This window comes from Poeciliopsis prolifica, unplaced genomic scaffold, assembly GCF_027474105.1.
Source record: "Poeciliopsis prolifica strain line A6 unplaced genomic scaffold, Auburn_PproV2 SCAFFOLD012, whole genome shotgun sequence".
NCBI classification, from domain to species: Eukaryota; Metazoa; Chordata; class Actinopteri; order Cyprinodontiformes; family Poeciliidae; genus Poeciliopsis; species Poeciliopsis prolifica.
In genome coordinates, this window is record NW_026562387.1 from 11,229,141 (window position 1) to 11,248,293 (window position 19,153).

The window sequence follows — 19,153 nt, forward strand, 5'->3', positions numbered from 1 at the left end:
GCTCAACATATGTTTTAAAGGTTCCTTTAACTCAGTTACTGTAGCGTGACCCAGTGTAATGCAATACAGCCCGCCCAACTAATCTGCAATGTTTAGGACCAAATCATTGATGTAACTTCATTAAGACGAATCTAGTTGAAACCACCTTATTTTACAGTGGTACCTTCACACTACCTGATTCAGTAGGTCCAACTCACTAAAAGCAAGTTAGCTCAACAAATATGCTTCATGCTAAAAGACAGCTAGTTAATCATGTGGAAATCCTTTCCATTATTTCATGACGTTAATTCAAAGACATATTTTCAAGCGTTAATCAAGCATTTTAAGATAGCACTAGGTGAAAGTGTAGGAAGAACACTCAACAATTAGAAAAGGTACAACACAATTGTATTTTCAGAATTGTTATACATCGTTTTTTTACACAGCACAAAACACAGCTGAGTTGGACATTGAAATAAAAAAACAACTACAAAAAGGTTACAGTTTCATTTCCCAGCCAATTCTTTACAACATAAAACATGTCAGTATAGTTGCTCAACTTAGAGAACTGTAACAATATAAATCTTTTCTACTGCAGACTTTAAACACTCATTTTCCATATGAAACTTTACTCAACTTAGCAGCGAGTTTCATATTGAGAACTTGTGCTTTCTTTGATAAGTTCTTTCCATCCAATTTCATTATTATTTCCTGTATTACTTCAAAGGTATGCTTGAGTTACTGAGCAAGTTGAGTGCTGAACGCACTAAACTTGAGGGTAGCTCAAGTTTAGTGCGTAGATTAGTCCCAGCAGCATCACTATTGCAGAAGATACACTGCCCAAGCTGTTCATAACTTCCACCTCCTCCAGGACAATCCCAACATCCAGATGTGCATCGGCAGCCTCTGCTCAAATGACGATTCCGAGGACAGTCTCGGCTTTGGCCATTTCATTCATCAACGTCCTAAGGGAGTTAGGGAAGGGTATTGGGGGGGGGGAGACAATTCACATGTAATTAAGTAATAAATTAAGACTGACATTGATTGAATCACTCATGGACCTTAGTTGGTGAAAGTATTTTAACAACTCTTAGGAGTTCTATTGTAAACACAAAGAGAATTTAACATACCATGTACTCCCTCACCAGCTTCTCTGGATCTTCATTTAGGTACACACAGACATTTGAGGATGCACTCTCGTCTGACCTCAGCAGTGTCTTCCTAAATATGCAGATGTAAAAACAATGAGAACAATCTCAAAACTCCAGCAGTATAGGTTCACACACTTGAAAACATAGCTACATTCAAAGGAAGTCACAACAAAAGTGATCAGTGGCTTGCAGTCTATTTGAAAGATATTTAAAATTGTTAGTATCCCTTCATTATGCCATGACTAAAATGGAGTTTAACATTTTATTTAAACATCTAACTGAAGCTGTTAGAGGTTTAAATAAAGACATGAATATATCACCAAAGAAATATGTGAAAAGTACAGAATGGTCAACACAGTCTATATCCTTCTACTTAAATGAATATGCAAAGCATTCCATGTCTTACAAGTACATACATGGACAGTCTATGTGTGGGCATGGATAACGTCGCATATGCCGGTGTTTAAGTGTAAAATGTTTTAACAGGTCATATCTACGAGACAGAGAGAGACTACACTCCTTACATTTCCACATCCCCACGCAAATAAAGACAAATAAAACAGACTGGCCAAATAAATGTTTAGCTGAACTCTAGCTCTATAAGCTCTCTAACACTACATTCAGTAACTTTAGATCTGGCAAAACTTACTATTAGCCACTGAAATCTATAACTTGATAGCCGATGACCCCTTGACCAGAACTTACGCAGGTGGATTACAGACAGGTGATGTTCTGAAAGAGATCAGATATATTTTCAGCCATTAAAATATGCAATTCATAGTGAACTGAGTTGTATCTTTTAGTACAAGTCCCTTGAATGCCTCATGAATATAACCACTGGACACATGCAAGCACGTATGTGCAGAACAATGGTGAATTGAACATGGTAGAAAGCAATAGTAACATAGGTCAAAATGAGCACAATCAACACAAAAAAAACATCAACATTTCAAAATTTTACCAATTTTACCAATGAACTTCAATATTGTTTCTGAGCTACAATTATTTGGGGACAACAAAGAAGAGTCCAAAAAACCCCAACATCTTTACAGCAGAGGAATATGTATTTTAAAGAAAAAAAAAATAGAAAGCTCAAGTCTGTAATAATGGATAATCCATTGAGAGTTTTAACCTGACAAAATATACTAGAAATCCATAACTAACAGGTATTTTAGGAACATTTAACAAAGCTCAGAAAGCAATGCTTTCTGCAGGTTTCACCGACTGAAATGTAGGACTTTTTACTACCATAATTAATTAAGAATCTCGATGATTATAGAAAGGTACCAAAGTGTGTGTATCTACATTTACCTCCATAGTATTAATGAAATAGAATTAAAATAGTTAGAAATAGACTGATGTTAGATCCGTGTGTTAAAAATCCACTAAACCTCCAGGGAGCTCAGGAGGAGCAAAACTGTGACATTTCTGGGGTCCATTTGTGTCTCTGGCAGCAGCTTTGTGACCCTTACACTACATATGGCTCTGCAGACTTTTTTCGCACAGAATGTACCTAACATGGTGCGGCGATAAATGTAAACAAAAAGCTATCTGCCTTAACCTAACCGACTTAATCTACAGAACATGAAATAATGTGACGCAAGTATGGAACAAGTAGAAAATGGTAGAGAAATTTTAAGTTACATATTTTTATATGGATTTAGATGAAAATAGTTTGACTCTTACCTTCTTCAAATTAAGTGGATGCACGCCAGGAATCTCCCCTCTGCCCTTGAAAAAACCCAACAAGGTGCAAGCCAGTTATCTCGCGTGATTTTCCGTAATCTCTTGACCTGGATCCTCTTCAGCGGGAGATGAGTCTGACACAATAGCGCTTTGGAACTGACGTCACTGTGTTTTTTTTTATTAGATTAACTTTGACAAATATTGATATTGAATAAAATAATTAAAAAAAAAACGTATATATATATATATATATATATATATATATATATATATATATATATATATATATATATATATATATATATATATATATATATATATATATATATCTTGGCACAGCCAAGATATATATATATATATATATATATATATATATATATATATATATATATATATATATATATATATATATATATATATATATATATATATATATATATATATATATATATATACTGCGCAGGACCCTCAAGCTCCCAGGCCTCTGGTAGAGGACCCGAGCTCAGAGGATAGAACCACCCGCGGTGGGTATATATATGTTAATTAGATGTATTCAAGTTGAGATAACGTCATTCAATCACGTTAGTCCAGTTGAGAGAAAAAACCGATTGTCTCGCGTGTTCTCGCGTGATATCCCGTGATCTCACTCGTTGTCCTCAGCACAATATCAGTCTGACTATAATGAATCATGTTAGCTCAACATGATTCAATTTTATAAATGTGAAGTCGTGGAATATCTTGTTTATCCAACATGATTTTATCACGTTTTCGCTTCAAACCAAACATTATTGTGTGAAAGGTACATGATATTTTTTTGTTAATGTAATACGCCCCGACGTTCTTTTTTTTTGGCGGAAGATCTAGCTGACGTAATTGAATCACGTTATCTCACCTTGAATACATTTTATTCCATTTGCGAGAGAAAACCGATTGTCTCGCGTATTCTCGCGTGAACTTGCGTGATATCCCGTGATCTCACTCGTGGTCTTCAGCATAGGATCGGTCTGACTATAATGAATCATGTTCGCTCAACATGATTCAATTTTATAAACGTTGAAGTTGTGGAATATCTTGTTTATGCAACATGATTGTATCATGTTTTTGGCTCAAACATGGAATTATTTAGTTAACAGTACATGATATTCTTTTGTTAATGTGATAACCCCTGAGGTTCCTTTTTTACAGTGTAGTGCAAAGGGTCACAGTGCCCTTCGAAGACAAAATCATCTGAAAATACCTTCAAAATGTGGTTCAGACTTTCGTTAAAAAATTTAAGTGTGAGAAGCTTCTGTATACAAAAACACTTTGCTAAAATGCTATTTTACCACACGATTAGAGGAAGAAGAAAACATTACAGATCTCCAGTCGTAAAGATGAGTCAGGTCATGAAAGGTTTGGGTGGATATGCTAAGCCTGCTTAATGAATTTCTTTACCTACACTTCACTAATATTGCTAGATAGGTTTGATCAACTCACTTTAATTGCTTCAAACTAGTCCTATTTGTTTTTATGTCAGTTGTTCCTCTAAGTATTAAAGATTTTTACCGAGGTTCATTATAGATTTCCTGCAATGTGTGATAGACAAAGAAAGACAAACCCAGCTATACAAAATGTTGTTAATTCAGATTCCTTGGTTTGCCTTTAGGTCCAACATATCTTTGCCGCAATAAAATGCAAATGAGTATGTGTGCAACATAATTTAGTATTCATGGAAATTGTAGCAAATATAAACAAATGCACAGACGGGCAGACTCTGATATCAAACTGTTTTGTAATGATTAAAAGCATTAACCCTAAGGCAAATCAGACATAATACTAAATTAAAATAAAATGCAAAGAAAATCTGCAGTAAGCAATCCTCAGACTAGAAAGAAGAGTTTTTATCTACACTCAGGTTTTATGCAGAACCTGACAGAAACATATGAGACAGAATCTAGATGAAACTATTCCAGGGTTTTTTTTCTTCTTCTTTTTTTCTGCAACTCTTAAATTTCGAGACAGTTGTCTTGCCCTTGAGCATTTTACAAAATTTATGAAACTGATGAAATTATTCATGGGGGATTGAAGGGGAAGTTTGGAGAGTTAAGTGATTGAGTAAGTTATAGTCAAACAGGTAAGAGAGTGTTTTGGTCAATAACGCAGCTTTTCTGAGATCAACTCAGGTTATTTCCCTCCTGCTTAAAAAAGGCTAAGTTTTGATTGCTTATTATTTTTATTGTAAAATGCCAAATACAAGCAGCTGGTAAATAGGTCTAAAAATAAATCTTTAGAAATCAAATCAGTTTCTGCTGTCCATATTGTGCACAGGCTAACAGAACCCACATATATCAATGTCTTAAAAATTTGACAGGTTTATACACTGAAAAAAATAAGTCATTGGATGAACATAAAAAATTATGGAAAGGATTTCCACCTGATTACTTTGCTTTATTTCAGCACCATGTACTTGTGTTACTCCTATTTAAAGCAAATGTGTTAGGTCAACCTAATTTATTAAGATTATTCCAATGTAAAGCAAATGTGTTGGCTCAACTTGTTACAATGGTGATTCAATGGGTGATTCTAAATCAAACATGTTGGCTCAACGTAATATATTGTGGTTATTCTTATATAAATTAAATGAGTTGGCAAAACATAATTCATTAAGGTTGTTCTAATTTAAACCAAATATGTTGGCTTAACCAGAATTATGGTAATGCAATGGATGATTGTAAATCAAATGAGTTGGTTCAACTCCATTCATTAAGGTTATTCAAATTCAAATGAAATGTGTTGGCTCAACATATGTTTTAAAGGTTCCTTTAACTCAGTTACTATAGTGTGACCCAGTGTAATGCAATACAGCCAGCCCAACTAATCTGCAATGTTTAGGACCAAATCATTGATGTAACTTCATTAAGATGAATGTAAATCTAGTTGAAACCACCTTATTTTACAGTGGTACCTTCACACTACCTGATTCAGTAGGTCCAACTCACTAAAAGTAAGTTAGCTCAACAAATATGCTTCATGCTAAAAGACAGCTAGTTAATCGTGTGGAAATCCTTTCCATTATTTCATGATGTTAGTTCAAAGACATTTTTTCAAGCGTTAATCAAGCATTTTAAGATAGCACTAGGTGAAAGTGTAGGAAGAACACTCAACAATTAGAAAAGGTACAACACAATTGTATTTTCAGAATTGTTATACATCGTCTTTTTACACAGCACAAAACACAGCTGAGTTGGACATTGAAATAAAAAAACAACTACAAAAAGGTTACAGTTTCATTTCCCAGCCAATTCTTTACAACATAAAACATGTCAGTATAGTTGCTCAACTTAGAGAACTGTAACAATATAAATCTTTTCTACTGCAGACTTTAAACACTGATTTTCCATATGAAACTTTACTCAACTTAGCGGCGAGTTTCATATTGAGAACTTGTGCTTTCTTTGATAAGTTCTTTCCATCCAATTTCATTATTATTTTCTGTATTACTTCAAAGGTATGCTTGAGTTACTGAGCAAGTTGAGTGCTGAACGCACTAAACTTGAGGGTAGCTCAAGTTTAGTGCGTAGATTAGTCCCAGCAGCATCACTATTGCAGAAGATACACTGCACAAGCTGTTCATAACTTCCACCTCCTCCAGGACAATACCAACATCCAGATGTGCATCGGCAGCCTCTGCTCAAATGACGATTCCGAGGACAGTCTCGGCTTTGGCCATTTCTGCACATTCATCGACGTCCTAAGGGAGTTAGGGAAGGGTATTGGGGGGGAGACAATTCACATGTAATTAAATAAATAAATTAGACTGACATTGATTGAGTCACTCATGGACCTTAGTTGTTGAAAGTATTTTAACAACTCTTAGGACCTCTATTGTAAACACAAAGAGAATTTAACATACCATGTACTCCCTCACCAGCTTCTCTGGATCTTCATTTAGGTACACACAGACATTTGAGGATGCACTCTCGTCTGACCTCAGCAGTGTCATCCTAAATATGCAGATGTAAAAACAATGAGAACAATCTCAAAACTCCAGCAGTATAGGTTCACACACTTGAAAGCATAGCTGCATTCAAAGGAAGTCACAACAAAAGTGATCAGTGGCTTGCAGTCTGTTTGAAAGATATTTAAAATTGTTAGTATCCCTTCATTATGCCATGACTAAAATTGAGTTTAACATCTTATTTAAACATCTAACTGAAGCTGTTAGATGTTTAAATAAAGACATGAATATATCACCAAAGAAATATGTGAAAAGTACAGAATGGTCAACACAGTCTATATCCTTCTACTTAAATGAATATGCAAAGCATTCCATGTCTTACAAGTACATGGACAGTCTATGTGTGGGCATGGGTAACGTCGCATATGCCGGTGTTTAAGTGTAAAATGTTTTAACAGGTCATATCTACGAGACAGAGAGAGACTACACTCCTTACATTTCCACATCCCCACGCAAATAAAGACAAATAAAACAGACTGGCCAAATAAATGTTTAGCTGAACCCTAGCTTTATAAGCTCTCTAACACTACATTCAGTCACTTTAGATCTGGCAAAACTTACTATTAGCCACTGAAATCTATAACTTGATAGCCGATGACCCCCTTGACCAGAACTTAAGCAGGTGGATTACAGACAGGTGATCAGGTGATGTTCTGAAAGAGATCAGATATATTTTCAGCCATTAAAATATGCAATTCATACTGAACTGAGTTGTATCTTTTAGTACAAGTCCCTTGAATGCCTCATGAATATAACCACTGGACACTTGTATGCAAGCACATATGTGCAGAACAATGGTGAATTGAACATGGTAGAAAGCATTAGTAACATAGGTCAAAATGAGCACAAACAATCAACACAAAAAAACATCAACATTTCAAAATTAAACCAATGAACTTCAATATTGTTTCTGAGCTACAATTATTTGGGGACAACAAAGAAGAGTCCAAAAAAACCCCAACATCTTTACAGCAGAGGAATATGTATTTTAAAGAAAAAAAATAGAAAGCTCAAGTCTGTAATAATGGATAATCCATTGAGAGTTTTAGCCTGACAAAATATACTAGAAATCCATAACTAACAGGTATTTTAGGAACATTTAACAAAGCTCAGAAAGCAATGCTTTCTGCAGGTTTCACCGACTGAAATGTAGGACTTTTTATTACCATAATTAATTAAGAATCTCGATGATGATAGAAAGGTACCAAAGTGTGTATCTACATTTACCTCCATAGTAACATTACTGAAATAGAATTAAAATAGTTAGAAATAGACTGATGCCAGATCCGTGTGTTAAAAATCCACTAAACCTCCAGGTAGCTCAGGAGGAGCAAAACTGTGACATTTCTGGGGTCCATTTGTGTCTCTGGCAGCAGCTTTGTGACCCTTACACTACATATGGCTCTGCAGACTTTTTTCGCACAGAAAGTACCTAACATGGTGCGGCGATAAATGTAAACTTACCAATGATATCACATATAGCTATCTGCCTTAACCTAACCGACTTAATCTACAAAACATGAAATAATGTGACACAAGTATGGAACAATTAGAAAATGGTGCAAATGGTAGAGAAATTTTAAGTTACATATTTTTATATGGATTTGGATGAAAATAGATTGACTCTTACCTTCTTCAAATTAAGTGGATGCACGCCAGGAATCTCCCCTCTGCCCTTGAAAAAACCCAACAAGGTGCAAGCCAGTTATCTCGCGTGATTTTCCGTAATCTCTTGATGTCGCTGGATCCTCTTCGGCGGCAGATGAGTCTGACACAATAGCGCTTTGGAACTGACGTCACTGTGTTTTTTTTTAATTAGATGAACTTTGACAAATATTGATATTGAATAAAATTTTATATATATATATATATATATATATATATATATATATATATATATATATATATATATATATATATATATATATATTATATATATATACTGCGCAGGACCCTCAAGCTCCCAGGCCTCTGGTAGAGGACCCGAGCTCAGAGGATAAGAACCACCCGCGGTGGGTATATATATGTTAATTAGATGTATTCAAGTTGAGATAACGTCATTCAATCACGTTAGTCCAGTTGAGAGAAAAAACCGATTGTCTCGCGTGTTCTCGCGTGATATCCCGTGATCTCACTCGTTGTCGTCAGCACAATATCAGTCTGACTATAATGAATCATGTTAGCTCAACATGATTCAATTTTATAAATGTGAAGTCGTGGAATATCTTGTTTATCCAACATGATTTTATCACGTTTTCGCTTCAAACCCAATATTATTGTGTGAAAGGTACATGATATTCTTTTGTTCATGTAATATGCCCCGACGTTCTTTTTTTTTGGCGGAAGATCTAGCTGACGTAATTGAATCACGTTATCTCACCTTGAATACATTTTATTCCATTTGCGAGAGAAAACCGATTGTCTCGTGTATTCTCGCGTGATATCCCGTGATTTCCCGTAATCTTGCGTGAACTTGCATGATATCCCGTGATCTCACTCGTGGTCGTCAGCATAGGATCGGTCTGACTATAATGAATCATGTTAGCTCAACATGATTCAATTTTATAAAAGTTGAAGTTGTGGAATATCTTGTTTATGCAACATGATTGTATCATGTTTTTGGCTCAAACATGGAATTATTTAGTTAACAGTACATGATATTCTTTTGTTAATGTGATAACCCCTGAGGTTCCTTTTTTACAGTGTATCATATTTTAGAAAAAAAAATTGGTTAGTAGTAATGACTAATCGTAGAGCTTTTCTTGCAAATGTCCTCTTGTAATTACCTTCAAAGCAAAGCACATCAGTATAGCTTGCTGCTATACTGACAGCAGGCAGATTATCTCTGCCTGCCGTTAGTGTAGATTAATCACATTCCTTTTGTCCACATCATGGAGGAAAACGGGCATTAATCGTTGGACAGAGCATCACATGTGTGAAGATTTTCTGCATAATTCCCAGATCCTAAAGATACTCTGTTGATGTCCTGTCCTTTCATCCAGACATTTCTCCTTGGTTTACTGGAGAGTAACTTAGCAAATATTCCCAATGCTCATTACACAACACAGGGGAAGTGATTTGATTTATGGCTAAGCAATGTGAAAGCAAGCTTGTGAAATTGCTATTTACACTAATACAGTACCAGGATGTTAGATCTCTCTTGATTTCAATGTGTCATTCATTTGCAGAACACATGAACTCATGAAGGATTTAGAATCTTGGCTCAGTGTTGTGGCTGCTTTCCAATCTAGTCTTAACTGATTTACCAAGAATATCCTTCATTAGACTGAAAAACTCTGATAAAGTTATAGTCTTCAGCCTGACCAACGATTATTTGACAAAACAATTCTAGGGTTGAATTCACATATCCAACTTTCCTTTTGTGGTTTGGACGTGTGCTCCTGCCTTACAGAATTACAGTATAAAGACTACTGATACTGCTTCACATTTTGTAAAGTTACAACAATTAATCTTTTTAGCAGTTTCTTGTTTTATGATTCTTACTTGTCCACAAGTCAGAGAAGAAATAGTGTGGCTCAAGAGCTTACTTTTTACGACCAGTTTATCCAAAAAGCCCTGGCTATATGAACTGTCGAAAATCCTAATACCAAACTCAGGACCCTCACAGCTGGAACACATTGAGTTTAAAAGTTTCTGAGCTTTTAGGAAACACAGTAGGAATCTAATAACATGGTAGGAATCTGAATAAATGTTTGCCTAAATCCTTTAGACAATGCTTGGACGCTGCAAACAAGCCCTCCAAACACCAGAAATTTATGGGCAACTTTATTTTCCTTTTTGTTTTGTTTTTTACCAGTTCAGCAAATCTTGGTTTTTGTTTAGCCATAAAAATAGTCATACTTGACAGGTTCAAAGACCTCAACGTCCGACCATATTTAGAGATCAAAATATATTTTTAGCTTAAATTTTCTATCACGTTTTATGTTTATTTTAAGTCCAATTCTCACAGCTATCTAACAACACCAAGAACAAGAACAAGAACAAAGAAATCTAGCACAGTTTCAGAGGCACATTGAGAATATTGTGGATTCTATTACCCAAAATATCTTAAGATTGCACAAAGCTTCAATTGTGAGGTTGTTGTGGTTTATAGTTACAGTGTAAATGTATCCATGACATGCGGCTCACGTGCAGAGTCACTTCATCTTTGTGAATTTGCAGCATGAATGACTGCATAGCAAATGGGATCATGCTACTCTCTACTCACATGGCTACAACAACCAATTGTCCCACTCTACAAGCTAACAAATACCGCACTGCAGTCCACAAGCCCTCATTTGCTTTTTGGAACAAAAGACTTTCTGCTAATTTCAAGATTAAATCTTCAGATGAATTGACAAAGGTCAGTCCTGCCACCTCTTCAGTATAAAATAAACTGAGAGCAGCCCATATAACTTAATGTACTGTAAGGTTTTTGACACTTTGGCTGCTACACAAATTAGTGGTTGCAATCAAAATGATCTCACAGCCATGATCAGACACTTTGCATAAAGAAGACTGGACTTTTCCCTTGAAGAAGGCTTTCAGTTAGGAAAAAGCAAACACAGCTCCAAATTGCACAAACGGCCTATATAGAGGAAAACTAAGCGAAGTTGTAGGTAAGAGGAACCTTTGCACTGTATTTAGCAACGGGGAGCGAGCAGATGCAAGAGGAAAAACATGATCAGAAACTCAGGGTTTCAAATAAAAGTGAATAAATCAAACTTGGAAGTTGTATTAGCATTCATAGTAAAACAACTTCAAGCAGCAGACTCAGGAAAAAAGTTGATTTTGGATCTTTTACACACATTTCCTTCTGACAAGTAGTGATATTTGTAAACAGACTGCATGCATCATCTATGACAATCCTAACTCTATTTCCCTCAAATTGGTTTAGTCTCTCTGCACTCATCTACTCTATTACTGGATGTAACTTCAGTTGTTTCTGGCAGAACATATGGGAAATAAAAAGGTCAAAGTCATAATATTACCTTGCACATAATTTTGTCGGGGGCTCATTCATCACAATGTCTTAAGGCGTGCAATTCATCACTTTTGATAGTCTGTGCATTCACTTATCTGCAGTAAAATAGGACTCTTGCCATATCCATCATTGTCTGATTGTTGTCAGCCTCTGTCAGTGGGGGAATATGCAATATGAGGTGCCATCCTGAATAAAAACATAAAGGGATTCCAGCCTCAGTCTATTTGTTTTCCCATGAGGCTGGTGTTTGCCACAACGCCGACCACATATTTGAGCAGCAATTTACTTAACAGTTCATACTTTTCCAGATTCAAATTAGTCCTTTTTTACTGCTACTTTGAAAATGTAAACCTGTAAACCTGTTTTTATTCATTCACGACATTTTGTAAGGCATGGATGGATGGAATAATAACTGGAAATACAAATATTTTCTATCATCTTTGTTCTGTTTCAGAATTACCCAGATATGAAATTACAGAAAGTTCTCTGGTGCAACAATCTGATTCATTCATAGTATTTTGTGTAAAAATGTGAGCGTCAGAGGATTAATTTATTTTTTCAGAAAATAAACATCATTTCCTGATGTTAGATGCTTCCTCAAAGAGATAGCAAGACTCAAGGACCCGGATATGACAGAGGAGTGATTTATTGGAAACTTAATGGAAAACCCTGAAGCGGGGGCCATCAAATGGGCAAAAAACCTGCAACAAAGATTAAAAAGATAGGAGTGGGTGACAAAATGACTCACTCTGATTAAATCCTTCAAGCCTGAGACTCATTTGACACAGTCCCACTCTAAGACACCAACTATAGCTTCAACATCACACCTGACCTTCCAAACAGAATTATTTTTAGGGAGTTTTGCTTCTTGTCAGAATAAATTGAGAGCAGTTTTTCTGAAGTAAAAAAGTCAAAAATACATTTTTTACTTAATCATTGCAAGCTTATAATTTAAAAACATACCTTAAAGCAATCATATTTGGTTTTATTCAAGATTTCAAAATTAAAAGCAATCAAATGTGAAGCTGAAAATGTTACTGCATTAAAAATGTAATTTATTTTTTCATTTTAAAACATCTGTACTAAGGGCGCTTTGCAGCCTGCACTGTTATAGCTTCACGTCCTGTCAGGAGTCTGAGCAATGATGTTCTTACTCTGCAACTCTTTAAACGTGGCACATAAAAAGAAACACTTGAACGTGTGAGTGACATGAATGTAGAGTCAACATTTGTGCATATTCATCAGTGGGTGACATTACACAGCACAGAGGAAGGCAAACTAGTGTCTATCAAGAAGTCAGACCTTTTTTACACATGGAAGTAATGGAAGTCTTCCTTTCTGCTGAATTATTCAGATGATCATAAGACAAACATTTATTTTAAGAGAGAAAATAAATGCAGCTGCTCTGTGAAGATGCTGGGGGAGGAGGGACAGGAGGAAAAATGTGAGCCGTAAACATTTCACCAGGACCACCCATGCTGTTAAATACACTTGTGACAGATGGATCGGGGCTTTAAAATGTATGCTATCAGCCCTGTTAGAGAACTTCCATTTGTTTTTAAGCTTTGAACTAAATGAAATTATAATTTAGAAAACTTTTTTGTTTGGAAGTAAAGACTAAAAGCTTTTCAGAAAAGGAAACAAATGTTTCAACTATTGCAAAGTAATTAAACAAAAGAGACGGCATTAACTATCACTCACACATGGAAGTGTTTTACTCACCTCTATGAGTGCTGTGGAATTTCTGAGCTGGCAGGCCAAAACCTTCATATTCACTCATGCACATATTTAAACATTCATAATGTCCTGGAATGCTAATAAAAAATAACCAAATTCATCCATATTTATGAGCCTAAAACTGATAATATGTTGGTAATTTGTATTTATGCTGTTTGATTTATTACTCCACTGTTTTACCATTAAAACAGTATTTGGGTTTACAAGGTTGTAGACTATTTACAGTAAGAAATTAATCGCAAAATAAACCGTGCAGTGTTCATTAGCTACATTGTTGTGGGAATACATACCTGAGATTATCATGAGAAAAAGCCCATATTGGAAGTCTATAACACCCCAACAGGACAATATTCAGATATGCACAATATTATTATTCTCTGCAGTTTCTTTTCACATTTTTTATGTTAATCTTTGGGCTTTTTCCTAACCTAAAGCCAAATAATCACGCCTAGCTTAGAAGGGAATTATCTGTTCCAGTCAGACTGTGTTGTGAGCAAAATCTGTAAAATCGCTGCCAACTCTGCAACAAGCTTGACATCCAAACTTCAGCATTGTAAACAGCGCCATCTGGTGTTAAAGTAGAGAAACTACAACGTTGAATTTCAATCACGCAGGCATGATTTTGCCTGGAGTTTATGTGAAACTTCTGCTGGTGAAATACTTAATGTTGACATTATAAACATAATAAAAAAGATAAAAGATAAGTCCTAAAAATTACAAAGTTACTAATTAATTTATTTATATTTATCATATTTGATTCATTGAGGATCAGCAATGGGAAAAATCATTGCTGACAGAAAATATAAATTTAACTCCATTTACAATCAGTATGAAAAATAATCTAGTCAATAGAACACATATTCTGTAGCAAAACAGAAATAATAGATGAATAAGAATAATTTTGACAATTAGATCATTTCAAATATTTGTAATTTTATTTTTTTTTAAAAACCCAACTTTTTACATTTTTCAATGTCTTAATAATTAACGGGGAAAAGACAGATTCCATACATCTCTACTGAAGCCATGATGCTAATAGCTACTAACATTAACTTTCACTGTTTGGTATGACTCAAACTTGCAAATAAAAGTTGTAAAAACAAAACAATCATTACAGGAGTTGTTACATGACACTTCATCTTTTCATCTTCCTTTCAAAAATTTGTATACAAACATAAATGTGAGAACTTCAGCCTGAAGGAAGATGTGTTGAGCTCCAGAAACGTATAGAAAAATTAAAATATAAATTCACTCCAAATTTTAAACATTCAGTAATAAAACCTTGACAATCGTTACATAATAGTGCAGCTTTTTAAAAACAAACTATTTTTAAGAAATCAGTGCTTTCAGATCATTATCTGTAGATAGAGGCAGAACTCAAATGTAAAATGCCCTGTTCAGAATTTTTTAAGTTGATTTTGTATACCTATGAGCTGCCCACATCTATTTTAGTCAATTAAAATGTCTATTTAAGAACCAAAATACAAGAAGATTCAAGAAGGAACGCATTCAAAATGTGATTTTAGTCCTTCTTACTTACTTAAATTAGGCACAAAAGCTACATCACACCAAGTTAAAATAGGCTTTCGGAAAAAACTCAGTGATTTTGGAGTGATTAGTGCTGCTAGCATAAATCAGACAACTGTCTTTGTGTTTAATCCCTGGGGAATGTAGGTCCTTATCTTAACTATAAGATATCCATAAGAATACAGACAATTTAAAATTCCACATATTGCATGATAAGACAGAAATTCTAACAAAAGCAGCTTTGCTTTACTCTATTGTAAAGCAAATAGAGTAAATAGAGAGGCTGCAAAATCCTCTTTTGCAGCATGAATTAAACAATTTCTTAAGTGGTCGAAGAAATGCTTCACTCTAAATAGCTTCTGACTTTATTTTAAACACCTTGTAGATATGTAAAATAGCTCATTTGAGTTTCCTTCACAAAGGAACGGCTTCCATGCAGAAAACTGTAGTTACTGTGACTCAGTAGCACTCGGTACATTGTTTCTTACCGACCAGTCAGACAGTGCAGACCAAGCCAAAACTGAGTGCATTCAATCACTGGCCGATTTCTCAGTTTATCGCTACTTAAGATACTTCTCTAGCTGATTTAATACAATAAATACTTAGAAGTGTAAGAAAATGTGAGCAGACAGCACAAGTTTTGAAAGCATAAATACCCTCCATGTCAAACAGAACCTTCAGTGTGAAAGCAGCTAAGCACATGCCTGAGAAAATGCAAAATAAGATAACTGAACACAACCGCTTTGCCACAATTTAATACCAGAACTGGGCCATGTTTCTCCAAAAGACTTTGATTTAGGCTTTTGTTTTGGATGAATGTGTACTGGATCATAGAGAGCTAACAAGTAGCACTAAGAGCTTTTCTTCAGTTATTCTAATGCTAATCCAAACTATAAAATAAAAAATTATGTTCCCATAAAAGCAACATGTTTTCACTGATAAAAGCATGTCCTTCCTATCTTAAAAGAACAATAATTACAAACCATCAGAGAACTTTTTAAAGCGATTATGCAACATCAATGAAAGGCCTGGAAAAGCTGGAAAAATGGAAGCAGAACACGAGTAAAAATGAGTCATATGATAAAAAGTAGCCACCACTAGAAGTTAATGATCTCCATGTAGAAAATAGTGATAAACCATGTATGAAAAAACGTCTCAGGCTTTCTTGAAAATGTCTTTTTCGTTCTTATTTTGATTTGAAAGCTTCCAGTGTGACTGCTCACCTTTGTTTTCTTGTCTTAAAAAACAAAGCTAAGAAGTCACTATGTACAAGAGACCGCGAGCTTGAACTTCCGCAACACAACTTCATTCATTATCGTCTTCAAGTTATTATTAAAACAAATCCACATGGTGAAGTGGGCAGTTTACATATTCCTCAATGTGAATACTGGGTCGGTGCAGCACATTGGACTGTTCTGAGCTCCTCACACTCCACAGTCATCGGTCCTGTGATGGATTCTGCGAGTGAGGGTGAGCGAAGTGGAGAGGGAGGCGACGGAGATGTGGAAGAGCAGCTGCCATATGTTCCTCAGGCCGAGCAGGTACAAGTTGCATAGGACAATCACGCCTAAAAGAAGGAAGGATTTCTGCTTCTTCAGGGACGAATGGAACAGGTACAGGTGGCACTACAGACACAGTAACAAAAAGATGCGTTACCCGGAGCTTGGCAAGAGGTTGTTACTGTCTGCAATGAGCAGCCGTGTCAAGCTGTCAACTGTTATTTACCTGAAGAGCACAGCAGATAAACGCAATGAAAAATGCAGCAACGTTCCAAATGCCTTCGTAGTCATCCTTTGGAAAGTCACATTAATAACAGTTGGGTTAACTTCAGTCTTGGCTGAAAATTTACTCCTGCATATTTTAGATTAAAATAGCCATCTAAAAATGACATTTTTTTTTAAAACAGCTAAAATGCAATTGCTCTTGTAACCCCTTGCTCTATACAGTTCCGGTCAGAAGTCTGCAAATATAAATTAGTAGAATAAATTTGGGGCTTTTAGTAATTTACCTCAAACATTCTCTGTTCAGGGTGGACTGACAACATACAAAAATAAGAATTGGGCGCAGAAGGTTCACATATACAGCTACATGTAGCTGTATTAAACTGCAGTTTTGAATCTATCAGATGCATTATGATTTTCAAATAACAATAATGAAAAAGGATTCACAACAAATAGCAAAGGCTATTCTGAACAAAAACAACAAAAATCTTCAGCTGATAAAACCTTTGATCAGACCCTTGAGTTGCTCACACCTGGAATGTGTTCTCTGCAAGGTGCACCCCACGGATCACATTCAAAGATGCACACATAATATTTAGGACAAGAGAAAGGATGCCTGGGGCGGTCACTGGTTCAAGCCTCTGATTTACACCAGCTGGAAGGAAAGAAAACAACAACATACTTTTATCACATTGAGATAGCGTAATATAAATCCTCCTAATATCTGTATTACTTTAGCATGAAGTATAAGAGACTGATTGAGAATTGCCTTACTGGATGCAACACCTTGCTCTATGTGCCCATTTGCTGTCCCGTTTGTCAGCTCCACTTCATCCAGATTGATTAGTTGAGGTGGACGGATCCTCAGGTCCTCTTGGACCTCTGCCAGAGTCACCTCCAGAGCAGGACCACCACTCTGGTTGTACTGCTGCTTCAGTTTTTGAATAGTGCTGTCTAATAGGTAGAAGCAATATTTTTACTTGGATGGATAGATTGAACTTATTTTAAACAAACTGCTCATTAAACAAAAGCATAAGAGCACTTGGTAGAAAATGTTGTGCAAAATCATTTTTTCTTCCCTCACCAAATTCCAAAAATGGATATGGCCTGGCTGCCAGGGAAATGACGGCGCTGTTGAAGCATGCGGTGAACTCCCAACGTAGGTCTTCTAGGAAGCAGAAGGCTTTAGCAACAGGGAGGCTGCTGTGGCACACGCTCATGTAGGATACACCCTCTGAGGAGATGAAGCTGAACAGGTGAGAGGAGACAAGGTGTTTGGTAAACAAACAGCCTGGCACAGCGAGGCATGGATGACCTCGTGTCGGCACCAGAAGGTCCAGGCATGGGCTGATTCCCGGCAGGAATCAAAGAAAAATAAAAAACTAGGATATTATCGTAATTAGAAATGAACCCACAACTTTTCAGGATTTTTTTTTAATCGTGGGCTATGCCTAATATGTTCACTTTCTTAAATACAAAAAAATATTGCTCAGGTTTCTGAATCCTTACTATATATGGAGCTTCTGGCCTTTAACGGTGGCCCTCTCAGGGAAACGGGGCAGAGACTTGCTGATGGTCCTGAGCTGCTGCTTCCTCTCCTGGAGCTCTTTATTGTGCTCGAAGTCAGTGGAAGCTGACAGAGGGAGTCCATCCCTGACCCGCACCACGAACGCAAACAGGATCAGAGACATGATAGCCTTAGTCTGTGGAGGATATGAAGCCTACATGGGACAGACGGAAAAAAAAGAGATGAAGACAATTACCCTTTTATACACTCTGCTTAGTTTGACACAACAGTTATCTTTGGTGATCATTCTAAAGCATATTAAACATGAAAACATAATATTACAATCATATGTCTAATCATAGATTTAGACATTTTATTGGAAACTATGAGATTATTATGTAATGGACCTAGACTAATAAAGATATTATTAACCTGCAATTAACATACGAAAGTCCAATTAAATGTTCGTATTAACGTAATAATATTCAGAGATTATTAATGTCTTTGTATATACTGCGTAAGACGGAAAATAATTTTTAATTTAGTAATTAATCTTAATTAATGATGTGCATTTAGACTACACATTTAAGTTACACCTTACCTCATTGTTATGGAGTTCATGCTGCACCTTGTCACAATGCTACTGTAAGTTAGCTCACAGCAGCATCATACAAGCCAATCACACTGCTCACTGAAAAGCCAAACTCCGATAAACGACCTACGAAGGTAATTAGTAATTCATATAACCAAGGTCGAAGAACCTATAAACAAATGGGAGTAGGACGGCTGATTTAAACTGTCCAGGGGGCTAACTTGATTTCTTGTTTCTGGATAACAACCATCACAACAAATCTTCTACGGTAC

The 19,153-nt window shown here is 35.9% G+C and overlaps 1 protein-coding gene and 2 long non-coding RNA genes across 3 annotated transcripts; all 3 read right to left on the reverse strand.

Annotated features, from left to right (window-relative positions):
- Nucleotides 1-370: 370 nt before the first annotated feature.
- On the reverse strand, nt 371-2,996 carry LOC129364799 (uncharacterized). Its single transcript, XR_008606475.1, has 4 exons — nt 2,817-2,996; nt 1,780-1,862; nt 1,110-1,200; nt 371-944 (listed from the first exon to the last, which is right to left on the reverse strand). It is a non-coding gene; the product is annotated as an uncharacterized LOC129364799 (long non-coding RNA).
- Nucleotides 2,997-5,967: 2,971 nt separating this feature from the next.
- On the reverse strand, nt 5,968-8,078 carry LOC129364811 (uncharacterized). The gene is made up of 3 exons (XR_008606477.1): nt 7,375-8,078; nt 6,709-6,799; nt 5,968-6,546 (listed from the first exon to the last, which is right to left on the reverse strand). It is a non-coding gene; the product is annotated as an uncharacterized LOC129364811 (long non-coding RNA).
- A 6,369-nt stretch (nt 8,079-14,447) lies between these two features.
- sec22c (SEC22 homolog C, vesicle trafficking protein) lies at nt 14,448-19,144 on the reverse strand. The gene is made up of 7 exons (XM_055037465.1): nt 18,891-19,144; nt 18,292-18,503; nt 17,867-18,030; nt 17,557-17,736; nt 17,316-17,437; nt 16,787-16,852; nt 14,448-16,686 (listed from the first exon to the last, which is right to left on the reverse strand). The coding sequence occupies exons 2-7, from the start codon at nt 18,471-18,473 to the stop codon at nt 16,486-16,488; spliced, it is 915 nt and encodes a 304-aa protein (XP_054893440.1). The 5' UTR covers nt 18,474-18,503; nt 18,891-19,144; the 3' UTR covers nt 14,448-16,485.
- Between the last annotated feature and the right edge of the window lie 9 nt (nt 19,145-19,153).